Source organism: Dendropsophus ebraccatus, chromosome 10, assembly GCF_027789765.1.
Source record: "Dendropsophus ebraccatus isolate aDenEbr1 chromosome 10, aDenEbr1.pat, whole genome shotgun sequence".
NCBI classification, from domain to species: domain Eukaryota; kingdom Metazoa; phylum Chordata; class Amphibia; order Anura; family Hylidae; genus Dendropsophus; species Dendropsophus ebraccatus.
The window spans coordinates 15,435,271-15,453,396 of NC_091463.1; the positions used below are offsets into that span (position 1 = coordinate 15,435,271).

The window sequence follows — 18,126 nt, forward strand, 5'->3', positions numbered from 1 at the left end:
GGATGTTTGGGGACGTAGGGGACATCCCAGCCGGAAGTGATCGGAACCACCGCAATAGAGACAGAGATTCTGCTCCAGGCGCCGGATTCTTTCATCAGGCGTCAGGTGAGCCCGTTCCACCTGCATAGGAATCTCAGGAGAGGGTTGGGACATCGAAAGGTCAGGATTCTGGAAAACCGGCGCCAGCTGGGGATGGCGACGGGAACGGGTTAGTAAATGTTCATGCCGAACCTCCTCCTCCCTCTCCGAAAAACGAGTATCAACTCGGGTGGCCAGTAGAATGAGTTCGTTCAGGGAGGTAGGCAGGTCTCGGGCAGCGAGCACGTCTCTCACACGACTAGACAGGCCCTTCTTGAAGGTGGCCAATAGGGCGGCCTCGTTCCAGTCCAATTCGGCTGCCAGGGTGCGGAACTGGATGGCGTAGTCACCAACAGAGGAGCTGCCTTGAGAGAGGTTGAGGAGAGCAGTCTCGGCTGAAGAAGCACGGGCAGGTTCCTCAAAGACAGAGCGAAACTCGAATAGGAAGGCCCGGAGATTGGCAGCAACTGGATCATCACGGTCCCACAGTGGCGTGGCCCAGGCCAGGGCTCTACCTTCTAATAGGCTGATGATGAAAGCCACTTTAGAGCGCTCGGTGGAAAACTGACTACTCAAAAGTTCAATGTGCATGGTGCACTGAGTCAAGAATCCTCTGCACAACTTAGAGTCCCCAGAGTACTTGCTTGGGAGGGCCAGTCGGAGTGAAGAAGAAGCGTCAGGAGGTGGTGTGCGCTGGGCAGTAGTCTGCTGCTGTAAGGCGGCAGTGAGTTGCTGGATCTGCTGTGACTGTTTCTGGATTTGTTGCGCCTGCTGAGTGACCACTCTGGCGACGTCACGGAGATCAGGCACCTCGCCGGGATCCGTGGTTGGAGCCTACTGTCACGCCCGGAGTAGTGGATCCACTGGACCGGCACCAGCGATGGCACAAACCTCACCAGGGAGCGGAGTCTAAGGGGCCGCTGGTTTTCACCAGAGCCCGCCGCAAGGCGGGATGGACTTGCTGCGGCAGGCGACCCCCAGGTCGCTACCCCTGGCTTGGTTGCTGGTGTCGGCAGGCGAGGCGTGGCAGGAGATGGTACAGGCAATAGTCTGCAGATGAGAGAGCACGTGACTGGCTGGACACAGGAACAGGTGGAGTGACAGGGGAACCGGAACCAGGAACAGGGACAAGGGACCAGGTAACGGACAGGACTCAGGAACAGGGACTAGGGACCAGGTAACGGACAGGACACAGGAACAACAGGGAGCTGGGCCAAACGCTATGGGAAGCATGTAGAGGCTCCAACACAGGGAACAGGGCAAGCTGGGATTTATAGGGGAGTGATTAGGTGCAACTACCAATTAGGAGCGCACTGCCCCTTTAAATCTGAGACAGCCGGCGCGCGCGCGCCCTAGGAGGCGGGGACGCGCGCGCCGGCCGGCACAGCGGGAGACAGGAGCGTGGAGAGGTGAGGCGCCCCCCGGGGCCGAGGAGATAGCAGCGCCGGGTCCCCGACTATGGACACCGGCTGCTGCATGGGGCAGGAAGCGGTCGCGGCGGCGGCCCGGAACGCGGGACGCCGCCGCGGCTGTGACATGCTGCTATATCTGGTCCGCGGGGAGCTGTTGCCGCTGGAGGATGACACTGTCTCTGCTCATCTGTCTCTGGTCCGGGGGAGGAGCATTGGGGGGGGACTTAGGATGATGGAGTTGTAGTTCTACTACAGCCACACAGGAGCATGCTGGGAGTTTTAGTTCTACTGCAGCCATATAGGAGCATGCTGGAAGCTGTTGTTCTACCACAGCCACACAGGAGCATGCTGGGAGTTGTTGTTCTACCACAGCCACACAGGAGCATGCTGGGAGTTGTTGTTCTACCACAGCCACACAGGAGCATGCCGGGAGTTGTTGTTGTCCTACCACAGCCACACAGGAGCATGCTGGGAATGGTTGTTGTCCTACCACAGCAACACAGGAGCATGCTGGGAGTTGTTGTTGTCCTACCACAGCCACTCAGGAGCATGCTGGGAGTGGTTGTCCTACCACAGCCACACAGGAGCATGCTGGGAGCTGTTGTTGTCCTACCACAGCCACACAGGAGCATGCTGGTATTTGTTGTTGTCCTACCGAAGACACACAGGAACATGCTGGGAGTTGTTGTCCTACCACAGCCACACAGGAACATGCTGGGAATTGTTGTTGTCCTACCACAGCCACACAGGAACATGCTGGGAGTTGTTGTCCTACCACAGTCACACAGGAACATGCTGGGAGTTGTTGTCCTAACACAGCCACACAGGAGCATGCTGGGAGTTGTTGTCCTACCTCAGCCACACAGGAGCATGCTGGGAGCTGTTGTTGTCCTACCACAGCCACACAGGAGCATGCTGGGATTTGTTGTTGTCCTAACGAAGCCACACAGGAACATGCTGGGAGTGGTTGTCCTACCACAGCCACACAGGAGCATGCTGGGAGCTGTTGTTGTCCTACCACAGCCATACAGGAACATGCTAGGAGTTGTTGTCCTACCACAGTCACACAGGAACATGCTGGGAGTTGTTGTCCTAACACAGCCACACAGGAGCATGCTGGGAGTTGTTGTCCTACCTTAGCCACACAGGAGCATGCTGGGAGTTTTCCTACCTAAGCCACAGAGAGCACTAACACACACACACACACACTTACTCAACTAACACACAGACATATACATACATATACTCACCCACACAGTACTAGCAGTGGAGGATGTCTCTGCCCATGAGGAGGAGTAGGTAGAGTGGAGGATCACACTGCTGATCCATCTCCGTCCGGAGGGGGGCTGGAGTTAGGGGCATCTGTTTGCTTGGAGACGCTGTGGGGGGTGGAGGATTGGCAAGGCTGCAGTCACATGTCGGGGGAGAAGAGCTTTTTCCTTCCTGCTGGGAGTGCACAGCGCCCTGTGTGGCCGCACTGCTCGCACACCCCTAAGGCCGGCCCTGACTGGATAACACCGCCACACCAGACCTGACCAATAACGCCATACTGTGACTGGATATCACCACACCAGACCTGACCAATACCGCCATACTGTCACTGGATAACACTGCCACATCAGACCTGACCAATACCACCATACTGTGACTGGGTAATACCGCCACACCTCCCATCTCCTATCTCTATCTATCTATCTATCTATCTATCTATCTCTTATCTATCTATTTATCTATCTATTTCCTATATATTACCTATCTATTTCTCACTGTCCTTAAAGGGATTATCCAATATTAAAAAATCATTGACTCTTTCTTCCTAAAACAACACACCACATATGTGTGCGGTATTACAACTTTGCTCCATTCACTTCAAAGGAACTGAAATACCACACCCAAACTAAGGACAAGCGTGGCACTGTGTCTGGAAGAAAGCTGCCATGTTTTTCTAATCCTGAATAACCCATTTAAACTCCTAAATAAGTAATGTAACTAGTTATCTCCTAGCTGGCACTGCATAACCAAAGAGATACGATTTCCAGCTGTCCTTCATCAAGGCCCCCGCTGGTTTCTGTAAGGGAAGCCATCTTTGTTGTCACCAAGAATAGGTATACCTAAGAAACAGCTGAATAGTAATTTAACCCCAAGTGGAGGGCAGACTATATTTAAGGTAGAGTTCCCCTATAAGAGTCCATTGTCCATCATTTAACCTCTTCGGTGCAGGGCTGCCACCATGTGTTGTTTGTCCTTGGTCTCATACGTCTCAGAGATGTCTGGACAGCTGCTGCAGCCACAACATTCTGGTCTCCACCGCGTCTCGCTCAGCTGTTCGGAGTCTTCAGAGAACAGAAGGTGGAGCTCTGTCACACAGCTGCTCGCTACACCGAGGAAAAAAAATCACCCCGGCTGCCTTTCCACTTTCAGCTATTGAATGATTCGAGGAAGGAATGGGAAAAAACATACCTGGTGGCAGCCAGAGACGTCTGCAAGTCATTGCTAAGACACCTGTAAGGGATTATAGCCGGTTCCTTTTAGACATAGTATCCTGCATACTTAAGCTACAGCAACACATTGTTTCATGGACACCGTCCTGGTATCATAAAGTCCTACAGAAATGTTATCTAGGGATCCAGACATCAGCTGATGTGAGGTCGCCCAGCGCTGCCTGCCATCCGCAATGCTGTACGCCGTGTCCTGGAACGCCCATGTCAGCCATGATTCCTCCAAGTCGGGGAGAATTAAGGAAAGACCAACTGAGGAAAGACAGGCATTGGGATACGGGAGACAGACCATGAAAGGGGATGCCTGCTGCTACACTGGCTCTATCCAATGTTTTTAAAAAGTCTCTACTGTTTTGTGTACGCAGCTCCTATGTAGACTGATGTGTCCTCATGGTTGCAGGGTGTAAAAAAACTTGTTGGTCACCCAAACTAAAGATGAGCGCAACTCCAGATTGTTTGGCATTTGAATACTGGTGGGTGAAGAAGTTGGATGGAGACCTATGTTGGATACAGCCCTATGGTTGTATCATGTATTCCAGGACAACCTAGGGCTTCGTCAGTCGCTGATATTCAAATGGCGAACAGTCGGACTTGAGCATGCTTGAGTTTCGCTCATCTCTAACTCTGACTAATAGGGCCAGTGATCAGCTGATGGGTCCGTTCCGACTTACCCAATAATGGGCATTGGCCGCACATTTTCCTATGTACTAGGCTGATAGCAGTAGAAGGACCACAGAAATGATCCAGTGATCCAGGGGCCAGCCGACTAACTGATCATGCCTTGTAAAAGAGTGAAGATCACAGAGATCAGTGCTTGTTTACAGACAGAATACGGCCCTTACTCTTCTCCATGTTCTCTTCCTCTACTATCTTGGTTAGGAAGAAGAGGAGTCAGCGATAATGGAGTATTATAAATCCAGACTAGTTGCTTAATTTTTTGGATATTTTTTATAAATAGTATAGATGAGGACTTCTCCCGTGCTGCACATAGAGCTCACTGCCCTGGTTTATTGGGCTCACACCTTCCATTCAGCTTTAAAACTTGTCCTTTACAACGTCTTTAATTGCCCATAGACAGAGGGGAGCTGACGGGGTAGCAGAGGTATACCGGGTGGTGCTCTGAGCAGCTGTGGTTGAATGGAGACCAGCTGGTAGAAGTTCAGTGGATGAGAGTTTGAGGCATATTGTAGAACCGGCTTCATCCGAAATTCCTTTTGTTGCAGGACAGGGAAGGTCGCTGACGTTTTAGCCCAACATGCTAGCAGAATGATTTGGGAATATATATCACTTTAGAGAAACCCTTTGAGACGTTATCAAGACACTTCGGGGGTCATCTCAAGCTCAATCAGTTGAACAAGGTTACGGTATGGGTAGACATCAAAGAAGATCAAGGGGAACAATTTTAACCAAAAAGATCATTTGTCAGGAGAAATGTAACAATGAAGGATCTTTTTAGGCAACAACAGATTCGTCTGGAAAGAATTCGTCTGGGTTTGAAGATTTTTAGTCGATGGCCGGAAGGAAGATGTTGCATTAGGGAAAGGTTTTCATCCATTATTTTTATGGGAGGTCAAAATATTCCCAGAAAGATAATTTGTTCTTCACCCAGCATCATATATGGCCAATGTGATCTACTGTCATGGCCAATGTGATCTACTGTCATGTCCAACTTTGGCTGTGACGGTTTGTCAGATGATGGTTCATTCCACCGTTGTTCAACCATCAACTTACATCTGTTCAATGTGTATGGCCATCTATCGACAAAGTATCGACAAGGAACCGGGCTGCTTCCTCATAAATATGGCAGTATATTTGAATATTCGGGAGATATTCGTACGAATATCGAATATTCGAATATTTCACTATTCGCTCATCACTAGTTATCATACATTCATAAGCTGAAGCGGAGTCTTCTATCCCTCAAAGTCATGTTTCCTTGGCCAAAAAGTCAAAGTCTGAAGCATTCCTATGTTCCAAGTAATGTCCTGTACAAGAATGAGGAGTGAACTGGAAGAGATCTCAGACGACTCAACGACTTAACGACTTGTCTGGTGACTTTATGTGCTGACAATGATAACAGAACTGGACTATATAATATCACTTACGTACATGCATGTAGAAGATGGGAGGTTATAGAAACTCCATGCTCCACTTCTGATGTCTAGACCTCCAGAAATGTATATTTTAGGTAGAACCCTTATGGTGGGAACCGTTTGTTTTTATCCTCAAGACCATTTTGATTTTGACAATAAAAAAGTGAATCCGTTCATGGCGACAAAGTCATCTAACCATCAAATACATAGTCATTAGTGGTAATAACTGCTGTCACAACCTGTCTGTCACCTCTATTGAACGGTCTATGGCCAATTTCTTTTACAGGATTCTTATTTTACAGCGTGATTGCAATGGTTGAAGGAGCTTGTTTCTCCTATAGTTTGTCTAATCATGTAAGATATTTCATGTAAGAATATAACTACTATAATACTGCTCCTATATACAAGAATATATCTACTATAACACTGCCCTTATATACAAGAATATAACTGCTATAATACTGCTCCTATATACAAAAATATACAATAACTGCTATAATACTGCTCCTATATACAGAAATATAACTACTATAATACTGCTCCTATATACAAGAATATAACTACTATAATACTGCCCCTAAATACAAGAATATAACTACTATAATACTGCCTCCTATATACAGGAATATAACTACTATAATACTGCCTCCTATATACAAGAATATAACTACTATAATATGCACAAGCCAAAAAGACAGAAATGGCTGCACATCGCACCCATGGCTGACACGAAAGCTTATTCAGCTACATTCAAAAACCAACATCAGAAGTTAGTATATAATTTGGCCAAACCATATTGCCTCATGTACCACGTGCAGGTCTTCTGATACACATGAGTCCCTAACCAAAAAACATCACTGTGCCGGTCAGCGACCACAATCCCCGCAAAACGTGCGCAAGCAGAGAAGGGGGGCTACGGAATGGCCCTGCAACCCCATTGTCACAGGACCAGACCCTAAAGGGGAGCCATTTCTATCTTTTTGGCTTGTGCATATAACTACTATAATCCTGCTCCTATATACAGGAATATAACTACTATAATACTCCCTCCTATATACAAGAATATAACTACTATAATACTTCTCCTAAACAAGAATATAACTACTATAATACTGCCTTTTATATATAGGAATATAACTACTATAATAATGCTCCTATATATGGGAATATAACTACTATAATACTGCTCCTATATACAAGAATATAACTACTATTATATGCACAAGCCAAAAAGACAGAAATGGCTGCACATCGCACCCATGGCTGACACAAAAGCTTATTCGGCTACATTTAAAACCATCAGAAGTTAGTATATAATTTGGCCAAACCATATTGCCTCATGTACCACGTGCAGGTCTTCTGATACACATGAGTCCCTAACCAAAAAACATCACTGTGCTGGTCAGCGACCACAAGCAGAGAAGGGGGGGGGGGGGCACGGAATGGCCCTGCAACCCCATTGTCACAGGACCAGACCCTAAAGGCCCCCCCCCCCAGACCCCGCAGGCGCCACCGGCAGAAAAAGTGGACACCAAGCAACACAAGTGTGAACAAGCTCTTACGTCTCTCCATTCCTCTGCAGGTAGAATGGGAGAATACTAAGAGATCCTCCCCTTATGTACACAGGTGCTTCCTGCTAATTTGGATAACATGAGTCTTACAAAGCACGGGTGCTAGCCACAATGAAAAAAGGGACAGAATACATAAAATATGCACAAGCCAAAAAGACAGAAATGGCTGCACATCGCACCCATGGCTGACACGAAAGCTTATTCAGCTACATTTAAAACCAACATCAGAAGTTAGTATATAATTTGGCCAAACCATATTGCCTCATGTACCACGTGCAGGTCTTCTGATACGATGTGCAGCCATTTCTGTCTTTTTGGCTTGTGCATATTTTATGTAGTCTGTCCCTTTTTTCATTGTGGCTAGCACTCGTGCTTTGTAAGACCCATGTGATCCAAATTAGCAGGAAGCACCTGTGTACATAAGGGGAGGATCTCCTAGCATTCTCCGATTCTACCTGCAGAGGAATGGAGAGAGGTAAGAGCTTGTTCACACTTGTGTTGCTTGGCGTCCACTTTTTCCGCCGGTGGCGCCTGCAGGGTCCGGGGGGGCCCTTTAGGGTCTGGTCCTGTGACAATGGGGTCACGGGGCCATTCCGTGGCCCCCCCCCCTTCTCTGCTTGCGCACTTTTTGCGGGGATTGTGGTCAGTGACCGGCACAGTGATGTTTTTTGGTTAGGGACTCATGTGTATCAGAAGACCTGCATGTGGTACATGAGGCAATATGGTTTGGCCAAATTATATACTAACTTCTGATGTTGGTTTTAAATGTAGCTGAATAAGCTTTTGTGTCAGCCATGGGTGCGATGTGCATATATAACTACTATAATACTGCTCCTATATACAAGAATAGAACTACTGTAATACTGCCACTAAATACAAGAATATAACTACTATAATACTGCTCCCTATATACATGAATATAACTACTATAATACTATAACTACTACTATAATAGCAGTGAAGCTCAGGAGCTTCTTGATGGCCCTGTCTGTACGGTACTCTCTCTAGGTCCCTCTCACAGGACGGTACATTATGTCTGTAAGATTCACTTTCACACACTTCCTTCCCTTAAGAGCAGAACACATTACGAGACATCGAGCCTGGGCTTCTGAGAATGTTGTAGAGTAGAACAGGCAGCTGGCCGAGCAGAAGACAACAAAATGAGACAACTGTCCCTATGGGATGGAAAAAGCAAAAAGCTATGACAATAAGATAAAGTACATAGCTCACATACGTGAAGTATACCACAAATGTGCCAAAACATACCAGCAGAACATTCCATAGGGTGGACTACGTTTACAATAGTATAGCATACACCACACATACTGTATGTAACATGCTGGGCCAGATGAAAACCGCCAGTGACTAGTGCTACATTGAGGAGGAGGAGACTGTGGGATGATGCTGGGCAGAGGCTGTGTAGGCACTATATGGCACTGTAGGGTGGACACAGAGTGAGGCTTCATATTAGTATGGGATTCTCATTTCAGCATTGGTAGTATTATTCTCTAGGTGTATTATCGTGCTTACGGTTTTATTTAGGCATTGTACAGTGTTATGCTGTTTGCAAGAGTATGTTGCTGTTATTGCTCTGACAGTATGGTGGTAATATTTTGCTGACAGTATGGTGCTCTTATTACTCTGATTATATGGCACTATCATTTTGCTGACAGTATGGCTCTTTTATTCTGCTGACATTAAGGCACTTTTATTCGCTGACATTATGGCACTGCTATTTTGCTGACAGTATGGCGCGGTTATTGCTCTCATAGTATTATTTTGCTGACAGTATGGCGCTGTTATTTTGTAGACAGTATAGCACTGTTATTTTGCTGATAGTATGGTGCTGTTATTTTGCTGACAGTATGGCGCTGTTATTTTGTAGACAGTATAGCACTGTTATTTTGCTGACAGTATGGCGCTGTTATTTTGTAGACAGTATGGTGCTGTTATTTTGTAGACAGTATGGCGCTCTTATTTTGTAGACAGTATAGCACTGTTATTTTGTAGATAGTATGGTGCTGTTATTTTGTAGACAGTATGGTGCTGTTATTTTGCTGACAGTATGGCGCTGTTATTTTGTAGACAGTATAGCACTGTTATTTTGCTGACAGTATAGCACTGTTATTTTGTAGATAGTATGGTGCTGTTATTTTGTAGACAGTATGGCGCTGTTATTTTGTAGACAGTATAGCACTGTTATTTTGCTGACAGTATAGCACTGTTATTTTGTAGATAGTATGGTGCTGTTATTTTGTAGACAGTATGGTGCTGTTATTTTGTAGACAGTATGGTGCTGTTATTTTGTAGACAGTATAGCACTGTTATTTTGCTGACAGTATAGCACTGTTATTTTGTAGACAGTATGGTGCTGTTATTTTGTAGACAGTATGGTGCTGTTATTTTGTAGACAGTATGGCGCTCTTATTTTGTAGACAGTATAGCACTGTTATTTTGCTGATAGTATGGTGCTGTTTACTGATGAGCGAATACTGTTCAATCGAATAGATATTTGATCGAATAGTAAGATATTCGAATATTCGATATTCGTACCAATATCCCGCGAATATTCGATACATATTCAATAAGCGTTCAAATCCCCCAGCTTCCGGGTTCACCCTCCAAATGGTCAAATAGATGTTTTTCACTAATCGAATACTTGTTCCCATAGACTTTAATGGGATCAAATATTCGATCGAATATTCAAGGGATGTTCGTACGAATATTGAATATTCGAATATCTCACTATTCGCTCATCACTAGTGCTGTTATTTTGCTGACAGTATGGTGCTGTTATTTTGCTGATAGTATGGTGCTGTTATTTTGCTGACAGTATGGCGCTGTTATTTTGTAGACAGTATGGTGCTGTTATTTTGCTAATATTATGGCGCTGTTATTGCCCTGACCAGGGCCGGCTCCAGGTTTTTGCGGGCTCTTGGGCGACAGAGCTTCATCGGGCCCTTCATCCATCCATCCATCCAGTGGCGTAGCTACCACGGTCGCAGCGGTCGCAGCTGCGACCCAGCCCGCTACGAGGGGGGGCCCGCGAGGCCACTGCCCCCTTAAATTACTCTTGTGACCGCAAGCATTGTTTTGCTTGCGGTCACAAGAGCGGCTCGTCCGGGCCCCCAGCTGATGCGCGGCTGCCGAGGGTGTCCCGTCCTATCCCCGGCAGCGCCGCACATCAGTGAGCCCCCTGTGCCGCCTGGGGCCCTGACTTCCGGCACAGGAAGCGCACGTCAGAGACGTTTCCTGTGCCGGAAGTCCCAGAGAGTTCACTGATGCGCGGCGCTGCCGGGGATAGGACGGGACACCCTCGGCAGCCGTGCATCAGCCGGGGGCCCAGACGAGCCTGAAGATTGAGAGGATCCCCGGGGGAGCGGGTTGTTAGATGAGTTTGTGTGTGTGTTTTTTTTTTAATTCTGCTTAGCATAGAGGAAAGGGGTGGGCATCTATAAGGGGGGGAAGAGGGGGCCATCTATAATGAGGGAGGCACCTATAAGGGGGGAGAAGAGGGGGCCATCTATAATGGGGGGAGAGGGGCATCTATAAGGGGGGGAGAGGGGCATCCATGAGGGGGGCATCTATAATGAGGGGAGAGGGGCATCTATGAGGGGGGCATTTATAATGAGGGGGGCATCTATAAGGGGGGGAGAAGAGGGTGCGATCTTCAAGTGGGGGGGAGAGAGGGGGCATCTATAATAGGGGGGAGAGGGGGGCATTTATAATGAGGGGGGCATCTAAAAGGGGGGAGAAGAGGGTGCGATCTTCAAGTGGGGGGGGAGAGGGGGGCATCTATAATAGGGGGGAGAGGGGGGCATTTATAATAGGGGGGAGAGGGGGGCATTTATAATGAGGGGGGCATCTATAAGGGGGGAGAAGAGGGTGTGATCTTCAAGTGGGGGGGAGAGAGGGGGCCACCTTTAAGAGGGGGGAGAGGGGGCATCTATAATGGGGGGGAGAGGGGGCATCTATAATGGAGGGGAGAGGGGGCCATCTATAGGGGGAGTGGGGGCATCTATAGGGGGAGTGGGGGCATCTATAAGGGGGGAGAAGAGGGGGCCATCTATAAGGGGAGGGGGGAGAAGAGGCCATCTATAAGGGGGGGGGGCAACATGCAGTGGGGGCCATCTATATATACTATAAGGAGGGTCACATAGTGTCAGGGCTACCCACTAAATGAGGGTGTAAAGGGGCCAATACAAATGTTCAGTGTGTAAAGAGATGAGGATGGTGCCAGTGTGAGGAGCCTAATACAGTATGTCTGTCTGGCATATTCTGTGGATTCGTGGCTCGGAGAAGTTCTCATAACGGCCCAGGACAGATGGAGAAGAAGATGAAAAGGGAAGAACTCCGAGAACTCAGAGAAGACGTCCCCTGTGAGTCACCTGATATAACTGCACTGTAATTTATATGGTGTATACAACCTGTGTGGAGCTGCGTCCACCTCTATATGACTGTATGAGGTGATAGTGATCTGTGTATAGTGGACCTTATTCATTAGCAGCGGTGGTGTTAGTCAGTTTGTGGTGGCATTAGTCAGTATGTGGCTGTGTTAGTCAGTATGTGGTGGTAATATTTGTTACTTGTTATCCGGTACTGTGTTTTATTGGTCTTAGTATACTGCATTTGGTCAATAACAATATGGTGGTGATAGTAGTGGTGTGGCGGTAATATTTCCCCCTTTTATACTCGTATTATTGGCAATATTGGTCTCAGTATACAGTAACAGGATGGCAGTAATATATATGGTGATAATATTTTCTCTTCCTATATGCTGGTGTTATTGGTAATATCTGTCTTGGAGTATATATATATATATATATATATATATACACATATACACACACCAGTAGCATCACTTGGTCATGAAAGGGGGGGCACAAGTTGACCTCTCGCACCAGGGCCCAGGAGACATTAGCTACGCCCCTGCATCCATCCATTATGCATAATTACTTGAGACACCACTACCATACACAGACACACACTTACTGACACATACACTACTGACACACACACATTACTGACTGACACACACAATACTGACACACACACTACACTAAATGACACACACATCACCAAGTGACACACATAGACACATTACTGACTGACACACACATTACTAATTGACACACACATACATTATTATACGACACAAACATTACTGACTGACACACATACATTACTAAATGACACACATGTGGTGTACGCTCGACCAGTCACTTGCTAGCTGGTAACGTGTGACGCCACTTCTATGGTGGTTAGTCGGGATATAGCTCAGCCAGATATTAGGTTGTCGTGATGCCAGTGCCGGTTGGGCACACAAGTATGGTGGCACACCTGCTTTTATTTTAGATAGGCTGGCTATACCCTTTTCCCTGTGGTCAGTGACCTGGCGGGCTGTTTGGGGGTCCCTTGGGTACTTATCCTGGTGGTCCGGAGTGGAGTCGTGACCCACCCAGACTTTCAGTACCGCCACCCACAGAAAGGGGAGATGACCCAAGGAAGATGCAATGGCTGTGTTGGTGTGTTGGTGCTTAGTGAATAACCAATTAGAATAAATAAACTTCTTCTTTACTGCAGGAAGGCTTAATACAGTGATATACAGTAGGATCTTGACTTGATAATATCCTTGAATCTTTAGCAACCCAATCTGTGCTGGGAATTTAGAGAGAGGTATAGTTGTGCTGACTGAGTTGCGTGCTGAAAGGTAGAAGAGGTCAGAGAAGTAGAGAGGAGGATGTCGAGAGAGTCCCAACCCAGGGTAGACATGTGCTCTGCCGAAACTTTAGAAGGAGAATAAGTAGAGTACTTGAGAGTAGAGAAAATACTTGTTTTAACTCTTAGGTCTTTGCACTACCTATTGCCCACTAGTGTCGGGCGACCCGTCCTAGAGGGTGACACAAGCCCCAGACCTTGTTACCTGGGTTGAGCACAGTGGTTAGAGTTCTCTGATGACACCAGCGCTGCAAGATAGAGTACGTAGGCTTCTAGCAACTTTGCTCTATCCAGATCAGTTTCTTTCTTCTGTTGGATACTATCCTACACTTTTAGACTGGTTCTTGGTGTGGGTTGGCGTGATCCCTGACTTGTCCTCTCTAAGTGTAAGTTCAGCACTGCATAGTGTGTGAAGGTGCTGCTTTCAAGAAACAAGTGCTAAGGTGTCTTATGTATGTTCGTTCTCTACGGAGACCAACCACTGTCCACAGGTGACTTGGCTACTACAGTGACCTTTCTGGCTTGCTTCCTTCCTCTACAACAGCCAGAGTAAGACTCACTAAGGTGTGGCTACACTTCCTCTCCCCATGGAACTTCCTTCTACAGCATCTGTAAGGTACGCTGTGAGTGAAAAGAGAGTGCAAGAGAAAGAGAAGGGTAGGGATAGGTAGAAAAAAGAAAGAACTCCCATTGGTGCACTGATCCTAAAACAATAACCCTTTAGTTACATCCAGCTGTGCATTACTTAGGTACACAATATACATACTAGCGACATCTAGTGGCAAATCTTAGGTACTACTTCATTACCACTTTTACTTTGAAGTACAGACTTTTGTGAGGGGTGTAAAGACTAGAAACACCCGTGGTGGGACACCACACACGCATTACTGAATGACACACATACACACACACATTACTGACTGACTGACACACACACACACACACACACATTACTGACTCACACAGACACATATACACAGCACTTACAGCTCAGTCTTCTCCCTCTTCCTCTCTGCCAGGCCGATCTCCACACTATAGTATTGAGACCCTAGGGGTCATGGGATCAGGTCCTTCATCCCTCTCTCTGCACGATGCTGAGAGGTCCTGCTCTTTCTCTGTTTTCTGATGTTCAGCCTGATCACCATGCACTACAGTGAGCGAGCTGAACTTTAGAACACCGGGCCCCATGAGGCGCTGTGGGCCCGACACTTGCCCGGGTAAACCCTGTGCTGAAAAAAGAATAAAAAAGGAAACCATTAAAGTGTCACTGTCGTATATTTTTATTTTTTATTTTTGCAAAAAATCATTAGTACAGGCGATTTTAAGAAACTTTGTAAAATGTGTTTATTAGGCATTATCTGCATTCAAAAAGACTTTCCCCAGGTCTCCCCCCGCCTCCCCCTCTCATTCACTGCTCATTATCAGGAAATCTCGACTCTTTTACATCAGTCGAGCCCTGTGTAATCTATGGAGAGAGGAGGGGGGGAGGAGGGAGATTAGTCAGCAGCAGAGAGCAGAGAACAAAGGATTACACAGCGGGACCTGTGTGAAAGCCGGTCTTCAGAGGTCAGAGAGGTCAGTGCAGAGGAGAGAGCCGGTGATGTAGCTGTAAATTAACTCTTTGTTGTCCTGTTTTGGTGCCTCATCTCCCTCAACCCCTCCCCTCTCTATAAGAGAACCATGAAGACAGGGGGAGAGCTTCAAACTGCTTTTTCATGATAAAACCCAACCTAATAAACCCAATTACAAAGTTTCTTAAAATCGCCTAACCTATTGATTTCTGCAAAAAAAATAATAATAATAAATTAAATGACAGTGACACTTTAAGTGAGTTGCACCTGATTAGAGAAACATAGCTGTCATACGTTTCTTCCAAATACAGCACCATACTGCCCTCAGGCTGTGTGTGGTTTTACAACTTGGCTCCATTCACTTCAATAGAAAAGAGTTGCAATACCACCCCAAAACTGTAAACAAGAGTGGCGCTGTTTCTGGAAGAATGTTTTTCTAATCCTAGAGAACCCCTTTTTATTACACATCACATAGGCATCAATGTTCTTAGCGCAGGACTTCACCCCTCAGGGTGGGTGTGTAAGAATGCTCCTCCGTAGTTACATGTCCTCCCCATGAGTCAGGTACTCGTATCCATCACTGACATGTGGTAAGATTCTTCCCTAATCTTCATAAATCCTATGGAATGGAATGTGGAGCTCCTCATATAAGAATGGAGGACGCCGATGTAGCAGAGCTGAATATGCAGGTGTATCATTTAGGTATCACGTGATGTTATGGTTGTGGAAATGTGACGTTGCCATATCAAACTCAGCTCTGCTACATCTACATTTAGTGAAATGAGAATGCTGGAGGGCTAAACATAAATTCTTCCATTCAGTTTGAGGTTGTCACTGAATATCACTAAATTCGTTGTGAGTGACTAGTGCTAGAACATGTATGCCAGGATTGTAAGCAGCTGTGCCAACCTCTGTGGTTATGGTGTCGCCTGTGCCTGCTGCCTAATGTGGTCATGCCATCACTTTATTGTTAGCCGAGATTGGATATACCACCCTTATAATAGATGGCATTATAATAGCTAATCTGCCCAGTCCTGGTATTACCCTGCTGGAGCAATGTGCCTACTGATCAGCGGGCATGGGGCACCACATCTAGGGCTGACTCTGATCCCCGGTGCCCCTGTCCGCACTGCTGCAATGACTAAGACCTCTTCTTTCCCTGATCAGTGGTTGGGGGTCAATACCCTATAACTTATCATAAGAACATGTGACATGCCAGGAGCGGCTGAGAATGACTATAAAACGAGAAGACGTGATCTGTAATGATAATCCTAGGAGCAGGATATCTGTGGTTGTGATAGTTAACACTCCCCTGTACAAGGGGCTTTAAAATAGCACAAATCAGCTGTCATGGCACACAGCACCCGCCTGCATGGCACCTGTCACCTCCACATGTGCTGGACATTTAACTTTTTAAATCTCCTCAAGATCAGCTGTGGCTCAGTCCTGCTCACAGCTACCAGGGCGGAAGACCTCCAGGAGTCCTCCAGCACTCTACAGTGGGCTAAAAGCTTCCTCTATCCATCTACAAGCCTCCTCTACCCATCTACAAGCCTCCTCTACCCATCTACAAGCCTCCTCTATCCATCTACAAGCCTCCTCTACCCATCTACAAGCCTCCTCTTTCCATCTACAAGCCTCCTCTATCCATCTACAAGCCTCCTCTATCCATCTACAAGCCTCCTCTATCAATCTACAAGCCTCCTCTATCCATCTACAAGCAGTCCTCCACCCATCTGCAAGCCTCCTCTATCCATCTACAAGCCTCCTCTATCCATCTACAAGCCTCCTCTACCCATCTACAAGCCTCCTCTATCCATCTACAAGCCTCCTCTATCCATCTACAAGCCTCCTCTACCCATCTACAAGCCTCCTCTTTCCATCTACAAGCCTCCTCTATCCATCTACAAGCCTCCTCTATCCATCTACAAGCCTCCTCTATCCATCTACAAGCCTCCTCTACCCATCTACAAGCCTCCTCTATCCATCTACAAGCAGTCCTCCACCCATCTACAAGCAGTCCTCCACCCATCTACAAGCAGTCCTCTATCCGTCTTCCACCAGTCCTCTATCCGTCTTCCACCAGTCCTCTATCCGTCTTCCACCAGTCCTCTATCCGTCTTCCACCAGTCCTCTATTCGTCTTCCACCAGTTCTCTATCTGTCTACAACCAGTCCTCCATAGTCCTCTATGCGTCTATAACCAGTCCTCTAGTAGTCTACAACCAGTCCTCTGTCCATGTACAAGCATCCTCCACCAGTCCTCTATCTGTCTACAAGCAGTCCTCCAGCCATCTACAAGTAGTCCTCTATCCATCTACAACCAGTCCTCTAGTAGTCTACAACCAGTCCTCTAGTAGTCTACAACCAGTCCACCAGTCCTCTATCCATCTACAACCAGTCCTCTATCCATCTACAAACAGTCCACCACCAGTCCTCTATCCATCTACAACCAGTCCTCTAGTAGTCTACAACCAGTCCACCAGTCCTCTATCCATCTACAAACAGTCCACCACCAGTCCTCTATCCATCTACAACCAGTCCTCTAGTAGTCTTCAACCAGTCCACCAGTCCTCTATCCATCTACAAACAGTCCACCACCAGTCCTCTATCCATCTACAACCAGTCCTCTAGTAGTCTACAACCAGTCCACCAGTCCTCTATCCATCTTCAAGCAGTCCTCTTCCAGTCCAGCAGCAATCCTCTTCCAATCCACAGGTCCCTCCCAAAATGGGCTCCATAGTGGCAAAGCTCCTATTACCCACTGTTAGCAGTCTGGCATTTGTGCCAACCATCAGTATCGCTGCTAAAAGGAAGTTCCACATGGAGGCAATGGTTTACTTCTTCACTATGTTCTTCATTGCGGTAAGTCACCTTGATCTACCTTGTTTTGCATTGTAATAATCATACACTCAGATCTATTCTAAAAATTATCTGGTGTCAGAAAGTTGTACCGATTTGTAATTTACTTCTATTTAAAAATCTACAGTCTTACAGTACTTATCAGCTGCTGTATGTCCTGCAGGAAGTGGTGTATTCTTTCAAGTCTGAGACAATGCTCTCTGCTGCCACCTCTGTCCATGTCAGGAACTGTCCAGGGCAGGAGAGGTTTTCTATGGGGATTTGCTTCTGCTCTGGACAGTTCCTGACATGGACAGCGGTGGCAGCACTGTGTCATACTGGGAA

General features: G+C 46.9%; 2 protein-coding genes across 6 annotated transcripts in view; one reads left to right on the top strand and one right to left on the bottom strand.

Annotated features, from left to right (window-relative positions):
• Positions 1-18,126, bottom strand: part of ADAMTSL2 (ADAMTS like 2) — an 88,326-nt gene that overhangs the window by 58,641 nt on the left and 11,559 nt on the right. The gene's annotated exons all lie outside the window — the stretch shown is intronic.
• Positions 1-18,126, top strand: part of MYMK (myomaker, myoblast fusion factor) — a 45,351-nt gene that overhangs the window by 22,550 nt on the left and 4,675 nt on the right. Inside the window, exon 1 of one of the 5 annotated variants that reach the window (XM_069986853.1) lies at positions 17,566-17,805. The exons of the other annotated variants lie outside the window; for them this stretch is intronic. Within the exon in view, the coding sequence (XP_069842954.1) occupies positions 17,671-17,805 (135 nt within the window). The 5' untranslated portion in view covers positions 17,566-17,670. Of the gene's footprint in view, positions 1-17,565; positions 17,806-18,126 lie in introns of those variants that run through there. 5 annotated transcript variants of the gene reach the window in all.